The sequence below is a fragment of the Coregonus clupeaformis genome, chromosome 17, assembly GCF_020615455.1.
Source record: "Coregonus clupeaformis isolate EN_2021a chromosome 17, ASM2061545v1, whole genome shotgun sequence".
In the NCBI taxonomy this organism is placed as follows: domain Eukaryota; kingdom Metazoa; phylum Chordata; class Actinopteri; order Salmoniformes; family Salmonidae; genus Coregonus; species Coregonus clupeaformis.
Genome location: NC_059208.1, coordinates 51,053,798 through 51,068,440, shown reverse-complemented (window position 1 = coordinate 51,068,440; position 14,643 = coordinate 51,053,798). Strand labels below are relative to the sequence as shown.

Sequence of the window (14,643 nt, the reverse complement as noted above, 5' to 3'; positions counted from 1 at the left end):
AAATGGCTTCAGATTCCAGTAATGTTGTACAGAACACCAATATCTCAACCCTGACAGAAACATTTTGAAATCCTTTCATATTCAAATTTACTGCAAACAAAAAAGAAACATCTTTCATATACAGTGAGGGAAAAAAGTATTTGATCCCCTGCTGATTTTGTATGTTTGCCCACTGACAAAGACATGATCAGTCTATAATTTTAATGGTAGGTTTATTTGAACAGTGAGAGACAGAATAACAACAAAAAAATCCAGAAAAACGCATGTCAAAAATGTTATAAATTGATTTGCATTTTAATGAGGGAAATAAGTATTTGACCCCTCTGCAAAACATGAATTAGTACTTGGTGGCAAAACCCTTGTTGGCAATCACAGAGGTCAGACGTTTCTTGTAGTTGGCCACCAGGTTTGCACACAGCTCAGGAGGGATTTTGTTCTACTCCTCTTTGCAGATCTTCTCCAAGTCATTAAGGTTTCGAGGCTGACGTTTGGCAACTCGAACCTTCAGCTCCCTCCACAGATTTTCTATGGGATTAAGGTCTGGAGACTGGCTAGGGCACTCCAGGACCTTTAATGTGCTTCTTCTTGAGCCACTCCTTTGTTGCCTTGGCCGTGTGTTTTGGGTCATTGTCATGCTGGAATACCCATCCACAACCCATTTTCAATGCCCTGGCTGAGGGAAGGAGGTTCTCACCCAAGATTTGACGGTACATGGCCCGTCCATCGTCCCTTTGATGCGGTGAAGTTGTCCTGTCCTCTTAGCAGAAAAACACCCCCAAAGCATAATGTTTCCACCTTCACGTTTGACGGTGGGGATGGTGTTCTTGGGGTCATAGGCAGCATTCCCCCTCCTCCAAACACGGCAGGTTGAGTTGATGCCAAAGAGCTCGATTTTGGTCTCATCTGACCACAACACTTTCACCCAGTTCTCCTCTGAATCATTCAGATGTTCATTGGCAAACTTCAGACGGCCCTGTACATGTGCTTTCTTGAGAAGGGGGACCTTGCAGGCGCTGCAGGATTTCAGTCCTTCACGGCGTAGTGTGTTACCAATTGTTTTCTTGGTGACTATGGTCCCAGCTGCCTTGAGATCATTGACAAGATCCTCCCGTGTAGTTCTGGGCTGATTCCTCACCGTTCTCATGATCATTGCAACTCCACGAGGTGAGATCTGGCATGGAACCCCAGGCTGAGGGAGATTGACAGGTCTTTTGTGTTTCTTCCATTTGCGAATAATCGCACCAACTGTTGTCACCTTCTCACCAAGCTGCTTGGCGATGGTCTTGTAGCCTATTCCAGCCTTGTGTAGGTCTACAATCTTGTCCTAGACATCCTTGGAGAGCTCTTTGGTCTTGGCCATGGTGGAAAGTTTGGAATCTGATTGATTGATTGATTCTGTGGACAGGTGTCTTTTATACAGGTAACAAACTGAGATTAGGAGCACTCCTTTTAAGAGTGTGCTAATCTCAGCTCGTTACCTGTATAAAAGACACCTGGGAGCCAGAAATCTTTCTGATTTAGAGGGGGTCAAATACTTATTTCCCTCATTAAAATGCAAATCAATTTATAACATTTTTGACATGCGTTTTTCTGGATTTTTTTGGTTGTTATTCTGTCTCTCACTGTTCAAATAAACCTACCATTAAAAATTATAGACTGATAATTTCTTTGTCAGTTGGCAAACGTACAAAATCAGCAGGGGATCAAATGCTTTTTTCCCTCACTGTACAACTATTTAGCAAAAACTTTGAAATGGAACTTATAGTGCATGAGACTATGTTGCATATCTACAGTTCCCTTATCTAGGAACAGCATAAGAGTTCAATATGACCTCCTGTTCTTGAGTTTCCCACATTAAGTGTCATATACACCACTGTCTTCTCCAATGTGTAGTGGCCCCTCTCTGTCTGTCTAACCTTTTGTTGCCTTGGTAATAGAAACAGCTCTTAAATGTGATTGTAAACTGTGCCTTGACCCTCAAGGGCACTCAGAGACAGTCACTGTGTCACGTTTATTAGCTTATTAAATTGTAAAATGATTTTGTGTTGGAGGCCTCGATTTCAAACATCGAGGCTCACCCACTCAACTTTTCATCTAACTACTGTATCCGCGCTGTCCCGCTCTCCTGGAAACCATAATGAAACCTAACTGTTAATCAGAGGGCGCCAGAGAGAGATTTAAAGGAATGCATAACCAAGTCACTGGGTGAAAATCAACAGAGAAAAGAGAAGTAGACACTAATTAAAAATGCATTAACTCATTATCGTGCAGTTGACATATTTTGCTTGATCATTTTCTTTAATCAGCGTTAATGAAAGGAGTGCTCTCAATCTACTGGGTATTACATGTTACATCTCAGTGAGCAGTAAAATTAGCTCGGGGCCCCGAGCGAACCCGAGCTGATGATAAACCGTCCTCGCTTGATTGGGATTCCTGTGTATGAACTGTATTTTACTGCTCACTGACTGTCTCTGCCCTTTTGCTTCTTACGCAAATTAACAGAGACTCACCCAAAATTAGACATTGTAGGGGAAATATTCAGCACCGTATATTTTCCAGGGCATCCCTGTTGAATGCTTTCGACACCTTGTAGAGTCCATGCCCCGACGAATTGAGGCTGTTCTGAGGGTAAAAGGGGATCAAACTCAATATTAGGAAGGTGTTCCTAATGTTTTGTACACTCAGTGTATATTTGTAATAGATGTACATCAAAGCGCTTACTGCAAAGGGTAATGAACCGATAATGTATTCAAGATACAAATTATGGATAAATCGATACACCTTTGAAGCTCCCCTCATGGATTTAGCTATAAATTTTTACTATACAACATTTACAATATGTGACTCACTTGTTTGACATCAACACATATTTTGTCCCCCTGACCCCTGCTGCTTGGCTGGATTAGTGTTTTTGATCTGGCAATAGTCAGAGAAAATAGGACTGTGGCTGCATGCACTTCATAGCTGTCTCTGAGAAGCTTGGGGATAGAAATGAGGAGGGTAGAGAGAGAGAGAGAGAGAGAGAGAGAGAGAGAGAGAGAGAGAGAGAGGGAGGGAGGGAGGGTCAGACAGGCTCAGACTCAGGCTCCTGCTCCTTACATGCACCCAATCCACTCCTATCTAGTACCTGTCAAACGCTGGCCGCAAAATGGAATTGACTATTGATTTCCCCCTTACCACAGGTCAGTGGCGCTGGCAGCCTAGTGGGCTCACAGAGAGAGGCTGCTGTGGGAGGGAGGACAAGAGGAGGAGAGAGGGGACGAGGGAGGTAGGGAGTGAGGGATGAATGGGGGGAGAGAGGGGATAACCACAGTCTTATTAACCACATTGTGCCTCCTGGGATTGCGTGTTAACAAGATAATTACTTTTGAAGAGGTGTTTGAGGGTTTTGTCGACATGATCCAATAAAGACAAGGCGCATTCAAAAAATCAAATATGTTAGAGAATGTTGGCCAAAACCAGAGCAACAATGACTGAAATGTTCAGATAAAAAAACATGGAACAGGCCAGATTGTATTTTTGTTGTATAGAGGATGAGGGTGAAGAAACTAGGGGCGAACCTGATATATATTGGCTGCGTCACACCTCCATCTCATTGTTTCAGCAGTACTCCATCTCACAGTCTCACCTTGGCTCCCAGTTCTGTACCTATAGGTTAACATAAAGCCTGATATAGACCACATGTAAAGAAATGCTTGCACGCACACAGGGATGGACGGATGGACACACACACACACTTGACCTTTCACCCCTAGATGAGTAAACCAATGGTGACAATGTGCCAGACCTGAACTTCACTTTCCCAGCTTCAAACTGGACCGCTCACTTCAAAACAATGTGGAGAGACCAACAACATGAAGAGGGTAGACGGAATATAATTATACACTGAGTGTACAAAACATTAAGAACACCTGCTCTTTCCATGACAGACTGACCAGGTGAATCCAGGTGAAAGCTATGATCCCTTATTGATGTCACTTGTTAAATCCACTTCAATCAGTGTAGATGAAGGGGAGGAGACAGGTTAAAGAAGGATTTTTAAGCCTTGAGACAATTGAGACATGGATTGTGTATGTGTGCCATGTAAGTGCCTTTGAACGGGGTATAGTAGTAGGTGCCAGGCGCACCGGTTTGTGTCAAGAACTGCAACGCTGCTGGGTTTTTCACGCTCAACAGTTTCACGTGTGTATCAAGAATGGTCAACCACCTAAATGACATCCAGCCAATTTGACACAACGGTGGTAAGCATTGGAGTCAACATGGCCCAGCATCCCTGTGGAATGCTTTCGACACCTTGTAGAGTCCATGCCCCGACGAATTGAGGCTGTTCTGGGGGCAAAAGGGGGAGAGGGGAGTGTTTGTGGGTGGGGGGGTTTGCTTGTGTTTGGTATACTCAGTGCATATGGCCCATATAAATTCCGCAACCTTCCTAAATGGCACCCGATTTTGTTTATAATGCAATACTTTTGACCAGGGCCCATGAGGCTCTGGTCAAAACTATTGCACTATAAGGAATAGGGTGCCATTTGGGACGCATCCTCCATCTCTCAGGCCATGTCCACACGTGTGCCTGCCCAGAGTAAAAAAACAACATCCTTTACATAATAAGCTCTGTCTATAATGTTGTCCTTTCCTTTCCCTAGTTATGGGGATGAGAGGTGCTCCACTGGAGGACTTGGAGAGTCTGTCACCTCTCTGGAAATACATACACACAAACACACACTAGCACGAGTGTGCATGCACACACGCATGCACGCACTCATGAACATGCACGCATACACACACACACATACGGAGGGCTCCACTGAAGCATGAGTCACATGGTGTGTGAGAGTGAGTCACAGTATTAGTCAAAGAGTGTTTGTTGTGTTTGTGAAACAACTGTGCTTAGTTAGCCTCACTCAGGTTAGGCAGAAGTTGGCTCCGACAGCCCCAATGTAGTCTCTCCCTGTGCTGTACGAGGGAACCGGGTCATTAATTCATTGATCTAAAGGAAACAGAATCATACCGGTGGTGTCATATAGTAGATACTGAATGGTGCTAATATCGCTGTGAGATTAGACAATTAGTAGTTGATGATTCATTTTCATTGCTGTGTCTTATGTGTTGTTTCAGGGATTCTCCGTCTGTGACAGTTTAGCTGTTGTCACACTTCAATTAGAGAAAGTGAAGTCTATGAACCCACATGCATGATAGGTTGAGATTACATGAGAGGTACAGGTACAGAAGTTTGATGAAATAATATTGTGAGTGACAACAATTAAAAGATTCATAAAATATGATCCATCAAAATACTGTAGGTATAATAAAGAATGTAGTCTTAACATGAAGTAGCTGGCCAGCGCACACAAAATATTTGGCTCTGGGTGCAGAGATGATAAAGCATGTAACTCTGAGCCAGGTGAATCTTCACCAGGTGTATTCCACTGAGTCATCCCACCTAGTGGATGATAGGTCCCTCACCACTTCACGCCTGCCCACACACCACGTATTTGACACATGATGTATGACCACACTCTCCTGCCCACACCCTCTTTAAAAACCCAGTTAATTGCTTCACTTTGTTCTGTCACTTACTTTCCTATTTGCGTCTGAGATTGATTTATGGCGCGTTCAGTGTAACCTTATCCGCCTCACCCTCTTTGCACTCCTCAAACTGCCTTTCAGGGAAAGATGAAAGCTGGGAGTGACATGTAAGGTCCTTTCACTGAATGCAAAGGGAACAGAAGCCTTGCTTTAATTAATCACACCAATGGCACATTCAATTGGGTTTCTCTTGCCTGCTCTCCATTCAAAAACGCAGAAACCAATGTGCATACTGTATATTGTCCTTAATGCCACTATATTGTCCTGGATCTACTAAACATATGGCCAGTGGGAAGTGGACTTATCTCAACAGAAGACCAAATTTGAGGTCTGAAAACAGGTGGCAAAGTTTGATTTTGGAGTGTCATGTCCCTTTAACATGTTGTAAACTGCCTATAGAGTGAATCCAAACATCTTGAAATCCCATAAGATATTTCCGAAGAACTCTGCAAAGCAAATTAATGTATGACTTTGTTCAAATGTTAAAAGTCAGAAAACAAACTTTGTTTGATTCGCAACACTGGTGTGGACAGCAGTGCAATCCAATATGACACCAGCTTGCTTGCACCAATAGATGGCACTCTGGTAGCATCAAGCCTTCTGAGATCAGTAAGGTTAGGAGGAGCAGTTGGACACATTTGACAGTAGATCATGTGATTCCTACAGCAAATAAACTTGAGGTTAATGAAGTGTAGGCAGAGAGGAAGAGGCTAAGAGAGAGGATGTACTCTGCCCACGTTAAGCAGATCATTAATTAGTGAGGAGTTTTTGTATGGGGGTAATGAGAGTGTTGAATTTAGTCAAGATAAAAATGTATTGCTATTTTGATACGTGACACTTATTTGATATAATATAAGTTTCATTCTGCTTGGCTTGTTACGAGTGTGCAGATATAAGTGTGATGCACATGACATCCTGGCAACTTTGGGGACAATAAGTAGACCAGAGCCAGCTGTTCCCTCACTCGTGTGAGCATGCCAGATATAGAGTACCACAGTACCTAGCGGTCAAATAGGGAAATGGTTCCATTCATTTTTCCCATAGGGGATTTTAGAAACACTTAAAATAAGGGCTGTGTTTCGTGTAGGCTTACACTTGCATGACGTTTTGATAAGCGTGTATGTTGGAGAAATTGTACATAAGTTATTCTACTCATTTACTATATTTCATTATGCCATTTCAGTACTGAATTGTTATTTTCATAATGTGTGCTTGTGTGAGTAGGACGAGTGAATGTGAGGAAGATAGAAGCAGTCAAGGTCGCGTCCAGCGAGGAGGAACCAGCTGCATGAGTTAGAAAAACAACTAATCTCAGAATGTGGGCACGCTCGGACAGTGTACCAAGATAGAAGAAGTCACACTCAGATAATGGAATATGTGAACTGGTTTCAACTGGATCTGTTTATGCACCCTTCCCCATTAGCAGTTGAAACCTTCTGTAACTAGGGCGTTCCTAACTTAATAAAATGCAAGAGGAGCGGAGACTGATTCAGAGTGGTTTTGGGGGATTGTAACTGAGCAGTCTCCGAGCACTCTCCTTGCAAGTAAAATATACTCAATTCTCTGTGTCTTTTCTTGTGCAGGTTATTCTTATAAATGTTGGGGGTTTAAACCTAACATTTAAATGGTCCTTCGAGCCGGATGCCAAGATACCTGACGATCCCAGCGGGCGAGTGAGATCCAGACAAGTCTGTGGCCACAGCATTAAGACCCTTTTACGGGACTGGTCCCTCCCTTGCGGGCTGGGATCCGATGGTTGAAGGTAGATCCAAGAACGCAGAGAATTGTGAGTAAAAATTCATAAAAAAAAGAGGAATGAATGTGAATGAAGTAAAGTAATTTTCAAACAGTTAAATTCCGTGGAGGGTAGACTCCTCTAGTTACCAAACTAGTTAAATTCTACGTAGGACGGCGGAGTCCTCTGTGTTGAAAAGAAAAACCCTGACAATTCTAGACTCTATCAGGTAAAGTAGTTTTCGAACAGTTAAATTCCGTGGAGGGTAGACTCCTCTAGTCACTGAACTAGTTAAATTCTATGTAGGACGGCGGAGTCCTCTGTGTCGAAAAATCATATAAAAAGTTGTATGAAAGTGTAAGAGTGTGACTGGAAATATAAACACCACTAGGTATTTGTATTTCATACCAAACGAACAAGGTGTAAACGGTGAACCTTTGTGGATGCTTGTAGGCAAGAAAACTCCACCTGGAAAGGTTGAAGTGAGTTTTACCATAAAGGGTTGTTGATCACCGTCTTGTTCGATTAAGACCCAGTGTTAGAACACTCTAGGTGTTGAGAACCCACTGGGCCCAAATTTAGTTCAAAATAGAGGAAGCTGTGTGCCCAAACAGAGGAGGCTGTGTGCCCAAATAGATTGTGTGTCGATTGTAAGTGTGTCATTTATGACTGTGTGACATATTTGACTGTGTGATAGGACTATGACTGTGTATTGTGAGTGAGTGTGATAACTGTATACTACGTTTAACTGTGTAATAACTGTGTACCATTTTGGCTGAGAATAAAGTTTAAATTGTGCAAACGTTAACAAAAGACACCCATAGGAGGTACTTTAAATAAATAGGCAGTGAATAGATAAATAGATTAAAATACTTTAAATAACGGCAGAATATTTGGAACACTAAAACGAAAAACAGCTCTTCAAAAAGCCTGCTCTCCTCAAAAGCTGAAGAGAGAGTTGCGAGGGGAGGGGCTGGAGAGAGCGAAACTGTGGCTTTTGGAGCGAGGAAAGACTGGGAGTTGGCTGGGAACACCACGGGGTGATGACGTGGATGGATGTGCGACGTGAAAGTATTTACTTTGTGAGAATCGTAGATTGTGTGGAGTGACTGGCGATGTCCCTGGTTCGAACACAGGTAGGGACAGTAGATAAAGCTTACGCAGTGGGGCTATATACCTGAAAGGTTGAATTAGATAGCTTAAATAGAAGTATTCTAGAAAAGTCTATGTAAATATGTTATAAGGTTACCATGCGCTCTCTCCGAAGGAGCAAGGGGAGGGTGAGAGACAGTACAGTTCAGATGGTAGGAACATAATTAAATGTATGCTAATCAACGATAGCAAGTATTTGTTTTATTAATTAGGGCATAATCAGAGAGAACAGTTAAATAAATTGAATAGCGAACTGAAATGGTTTAGCTGGGAAATATTTTTTTTTTGGTACATTTTAGAACGATAATGTATTTTGGTTAAGTGGATGCAAGTGACATTGGCTGTTGTGATGGGGGAATAGCGCCAGCCTGTGGTGGGTTATGGATTTGTTACATAAACTTATATTTTAAACTAAAAGTGATGGAATAGGCTACAATTATAACATTATCAGAAAAAAGACACAATTTAATGTGAAATAGTTATTACAATTATTATTGATAGTTATTACAGTTATTATCATTGATCCAGTAATGATATAAGGATAGTAGAGGAAGGCAGGGGATTTAATCTCATTTAGGGAAGTTATATTAGGAAGAAAATACCATTTAGCTGAGGGAACATTTGATGTAACCGTGATTGTATTGGCTAAAAACTCAAATATGACATTTACAGGGGGGACAGGAACAATAGAAGGGGAGAAAGATTTTCCTAGGGGGTTGAACAGATAATTGATAATGGATCATTTGAGATGAGATCACATGTAGCAGAGTTAGGGTAATCAATTAAATAATCATTGTATACTCGAGGAATTTTGAGTGGTTTTATAGATTAGTAATGAGGAATTAGATTGATACAAACAATTATTGATGGGTTAAGACTGGGGATAACCAGGAGAAAGAGATTAGCTCATCTCGTTGGAATGTTGCCAAGGGCTAGGGGAGCAGTAGTGAAGTTAGGCCGTATTTAGGTCATAAAAGTGAACTACCAAATTAAGGCCTGGCTATTTGTGGTTGTTTTTCAAATTGGGTTTTCAAATAAAAAACAACACACCTAGTATGATGTTTATAAAGCCTTGTTGTTTCAATTTGGGGGGGTTTCAGCAGGTCAAGGGTGATAGGTCTTAGAGGAGCACACAGTGAATTTTATGGAGTTTTTTTTTTTTTTTTAGCTTTTGGCTGAGTTTGGGGTATATATGATTTCTTATGAGAATGAATGTCATGAGGATTTAATGAACACTTGGGATAGCTAACATTTATGAAATATTTAGAATAATGGTAATGTTTAGTATACTATGGGATTAAACAGTTCGTTAAATGATTTCAATGGCCTCTGAACTCTGTTTTAACATTCTGGTGTTATTTTAATCATCCACACTAGTAAATTCTAAAGGCATGAGAGGAGGACTTTAAGATAGTTTATTTTACTAAGTTGAGGGTAATTTATAGTACTGTGAAAATTGTGAAGAAGATTATAATTTGGTAATAATATATTTGATTTGAACCATAAAATAACAGAAGAGAGAGTGGAGGAATGGCAATTGGATAATGAATTACCAATATTAACTAAAGTGATTGTTTAGATAGGTGGTAATATTGACACATGGCCAAATCATGTGTCAAAAAGGGGGATGGTTGGATTAAATATTAAATATATACGAAGGAGAGGACAGGGAATACGTGCAAATGACAATCCTAGAGGATGTTGGTCATGTGGGAAAGAGGGACACATAGCCAGAGATTGCAAAAACGATCCCTCACACAACAATAAGAACGCATGGCCCTCACACGACAATCAGAACTATGGTCCCAGGGACCTACAGATGTGGGATTAGTTAAAGGAGCAGCACCTGTAATAATAAGACCTAAAACAGAGCATCGCCCTAGGATAAAACAATACCCCCTAAAACCAGATGCAATGATTGGAATAGAGCCAGTGATTGAAGGTTTAGAGAAAGCAGGTGTGCTAATTGAATGTGCTGAGTCGCCGTGCAATACACCAATTTTTCCAGTAAAAAAGGCACCTCCATCAACAGGGTGGAGGATGGTTCAAGATCTGCAAGCTGTAAACAATGCTGTTATCCAAAGATCTCCATGTGTGGCAGACCCACACACGTTGCTAAATTCATTAAACCCAAAGGCTAAATATTTCACCGTAGTGGATATCAGTAATGCATTTTTCTCGGTACCAGTGCATAAAGATAGCCAACACTAGTTCACAAATGGTCTAACCCCTTATGAAGTGTTGTTTGGCAGACCTTATAGATTACCATGTTTTAAAAACTTATGGGAAACTGATGACGATAGCACACTAGCAGATTACATGAGAAAAATGCTGCAACAACAAAAGCAATTGACAGAATCAACTGATGATGGTACAACCTCTGTGTCCTTACAGAAAGACCAGTTAGTTGAACCAGGAGACTGGGTCCTGATAAAAAGTATAAAGAAGAAGCATTGGCACTCACCTAAGTGGGAAGGACCCTACCAAGTGCTGTTAACCACAGGTACCGCAGTAAAGATTGCAGAACGTAGTACATGGATTCATTTGACCCACTGTAAAAGAATAATTGGACATGTCTAAAATAACTATTTCCATCATACTGTTCGTAGTCACCATTCTTATATGTTTCATAGTGATAGCTTTAGTTATAGCCTTGTGGTATCTTTTGTAGTATTGTAATTCTTCAACGACCCTCAGAGTAAGTCCGTTGTACAAAGGGGATTGTATTTCTAGTATACAATCGTCTCAAATCGGTGAAGATTGACCACACCTCTGCCGAAGGGTTTTTAGGAAGGATTCCAATCTACAAAAAGATGCTTACTACAAAAGGGAAAAGATTGGTATGGCTAGGAATAGTCATACTAATAATAGCCACTATGATCATCTGGTTATTAGGAAATAAAAACAACATATCTAAAAAGACCAAACGAGTTGATGGAAGTCTAGATGGGTCAGGAACAATAATATACCATAATGATCCAAAACATCCCTGTTCTACACAGTATAAACAGGCTGAATGGGAACCACAACGCTGGCTGTGCTATAACACAACCAATATTTTAAAAACCGTGGTTATGCCAGGCACTGCTTTTGAAACAAAATACAGACAACAAAATCCCACACAATGGATAGGATATGATTTTTATTTAGATGCACATTCCAGAAATACAAGAGACTCTTGGTGGGGAGATACCTTTATTACAACATCTCAGACTTGGAAACCCTCATCTTATGGATGGACCCAATTAGCAAAACAATGGAAAAAAATTATCACTGGTGTTGCTGTAGATAACACAAAAGTACAATTCACAATAAATTCCACTGCCATGCCTTTAAACAAAAAAAAATGTGCACACATTAGGATTTGTGCTTGGGCAACTGGGACTGATCCCTGTTGGGAACTGGGACTTTGCCCCAATATCACGGCAAATAATGGTACTGAACTGTCTAACAAAACAGGAGGCACTATAAAACCAGTGGAACGACCAGGGAAAAATAGTAAAATCCAAATAATAGATCCAGACAGTCCAGTGGATGATTGGTTTAAAATAACTACAGGAGTGTCACGCATTGACAACAACTGGCTCCTAATGGTAGAGCAAGCAGCTAAAGCATCAGGAGCAGACTGTGTAGTGTGCATGGGAGCCAGACCACTGCTGCAAGTGGTGCCCTCAGCGCTGGGTTTAGACTGTCTAGTAGATGTAATGAATAAAACTATTCCGTCAGAAAACTGCTCCAGTTGGGATAAAATTTATCCTTTGACTACTGCTGAAAAACAAAAGCCTCTATTTTCAAAGAAGGTAGCTGTAGGAAACTTTACATGCATAAATAGAACCGGTGCTGGGGTCAGACTAGGTAAATTAAACGACACCCAATGTTACTCAGTAGAAACAGTGAACATGGCGTTTAAACCTAAGGCTCGCAGTGACATCTGGTGGTGGTGTGGAGATGATAGATTATTTGACAGGTTACCATACAATACCACAGGATTTTGCGCCTCAGTGTCATTGATATTGCCAGTATCCATTACACCTCTCACCGTCACTGATTTGTTGACCACAGTAAACGTTGTTTACCCACACACCTGGAAGAGCAGGCCAAAGAGATCAGTAATGACAGGTGATCCCACCTACATAGACAGCATTGGAATTCCAAGAGGAGTTCCTGATGAGTATAAATTAATAAACCAAGTAGCAGCAGGTTTTGAATCCTCATTATGTTGGTGGTGTACAATAAACAAGAATGTAGACAGAATCAACTACATCCACTATAACGTGCAGAGATTAGGGAATAAAACTGAAGAAGGGTTCTCCGCCATCCACGAACAATTGTCAGCTACCTCCCCTTATGGCTTTCCAAAACCGTATTGCTGTCGATATGCTTCTAGCAGAAAAAGGAGGAGTCTGCTCTATTTTTGGTGACCAATGTTGTACATTTATTCCCAATAATACTGCAGCTGATGGAAGTCTAACTAAGGCCTTGGAGGGGCTTAGATCTCTCAACAGCAAGATGAAAGACCACTCTGGGGTTGACACGTCAATGTGGGATGGGTTTGGAGACATGTTTGGCAAATATAAACAATTAGTGTTCTCTATTTTGACCTCAATTGCTGTGTTTACAGCTATCCTCACCTTATGTGGATGTTGTTGTATTCCCTGCATTAGAGCATTATGCACTAGAGTGATAACCACCGCTATACAACCTGTCAAAACTGAGATGTCAGAAATGTATGCACTCCTCACCCCGGACGGGGACCTTCAGACTAACAATGATGACGATGATGATGATGATGATGATGAGAAGCTGGAGGCGAGTGATGAAACGTCATTACATTTCCCTGATCTATTCCCAGATCCGGGAGATTATGCAACTAACCTCTGAGTGTAACACTTTGAACTATGTGATGAATTTGTGGCTGAAAATCTGACAAGAAGAGGTCTACAAATGATGGTGAATATAGCAAATAAAGTGAATAAACAGGAGGGAAATGTTGGAGAAATTGTACATAAGTTATTCTACTCATTTACTATATTTCATTATGCCATTTCAGTACTGAATTGTTATTTTCATAATGTGTGCTTGTGTGAGTAGGACGAGTGAATGTGAGGAAGATAGAAGCAGTCAAGGTCGCGTCCAGCGAGGAGGAACCAGCTGCATGAGTTAGAAAAACAACTAATCTCAGAATGTGGGCACGCTCGGACAGTGTACCAAGATAGAAGAAGTCACACTCAGATAATGGAATATGTGAACTGGTTTCAACTGGATCTGTTTATGCACCCTTCCCCATTAGCAGTTGAAACCTTCTGTAACTAGGGCGTTCCTAACTTAATAAAATGCAAGAGGAGCGGAGACTGATTCAGAGTGGTTTTGGGGGATTGTAACTGAGCAGTCTCCGAGCACTCTCCTTGCAAGTAAAATATACTCAATTCTCTGTGTCTTTTCTTGTGCAGGTTATTCTTATAAATGTTGGGGGTTTAAACCTAACAGTGTATTGTAAATCTCTCTAGAACAAGGTGACTTTTATCAATATATTCACCTGTAGTTATTCCCCAAAAATAAAATGCTAATTAGCTGCTAATGTAGCCATCATAAAGAACTATAAATGCCATGATGATCTGGACGAGAGTGCTAAACCGAGGCAAAGGTAAGAATCTCTGTATTAACAATCTAATGTTAGCTAAATGTAGTAATGAATAAATTGGCTACTTGTCTTTAAATGGACAATTCTGTGAACTGTCTTGTACAAGTTTTAAATTGACACAATACCTGTTAGCAAAGGTGTCAGCTAGAGATGACATACATGAACTTGCAGTTTTGCATGATGTCTACTTTGATACTAATTAGCATTTTCTAATCTGAGAGTAAACATATTGATTAAAGTCACCTTGTCCGAGAGAGATTTACATGGTTATCGAAACATCACACCAGGGTAAGCCTACACGAAACACAGTCCTTACTTTAAGTGATTCTAAAATCCCCTATGGGGCTCTACTATGGAGAAACCATGAGCTCACATAGGAAAGCATGCTCATGCGAGAGAGCCCAATTAGTCATATTTTTTTAAACGGCTTGAGTGAACCATCTTAATTCATCCACCATCTTTGGTGTAAGTGTCACATTTATTTAGAGACAACCTCTGGTAGTTTCTATCCAATTGCTTAATATCTAGA

The 14,643-nt window shown here is 41.0% G+C and overlaps 1 protein-coding gene across 1 annotated transcript; it reads left to right on the top strand.

Moving 5' to 3' along the window:
* Positions 1 to 6,712: 6,712 nt before the first annotated feature.
* On the top strand, positions 6,713 to 13,894 carry LOC123492877. The gene is made up of 2 exons (XM_045226400.1): positions 6,713 to 7,372; positions 10,868 to 13,894. Exon 2 carries the CDS (start codon positions 11,287 to 11,289, stop codon positions 12,892 to 12,894), a length of 1,608 nt encoding a protein of 535 aa, XP_045082335.1. The 5' UTR covers positions 6,713 to 7,372; positions 10,868 to 11,286; the 3' UTR covers positions 12,895 to 13,894.
* Positions 13,895 to 14,643: the final 749 nt, after the last annotated feature.

Excerpts from the sequence above, each read along its gene's own strand:
- LOC123492877 (XM_045226400.1), top strand. The coding sequence starts at position 11,287 with ATGCTTACTACAAAAGGGAAAAGATTGGTATGGCTAGGAATAGTCATA.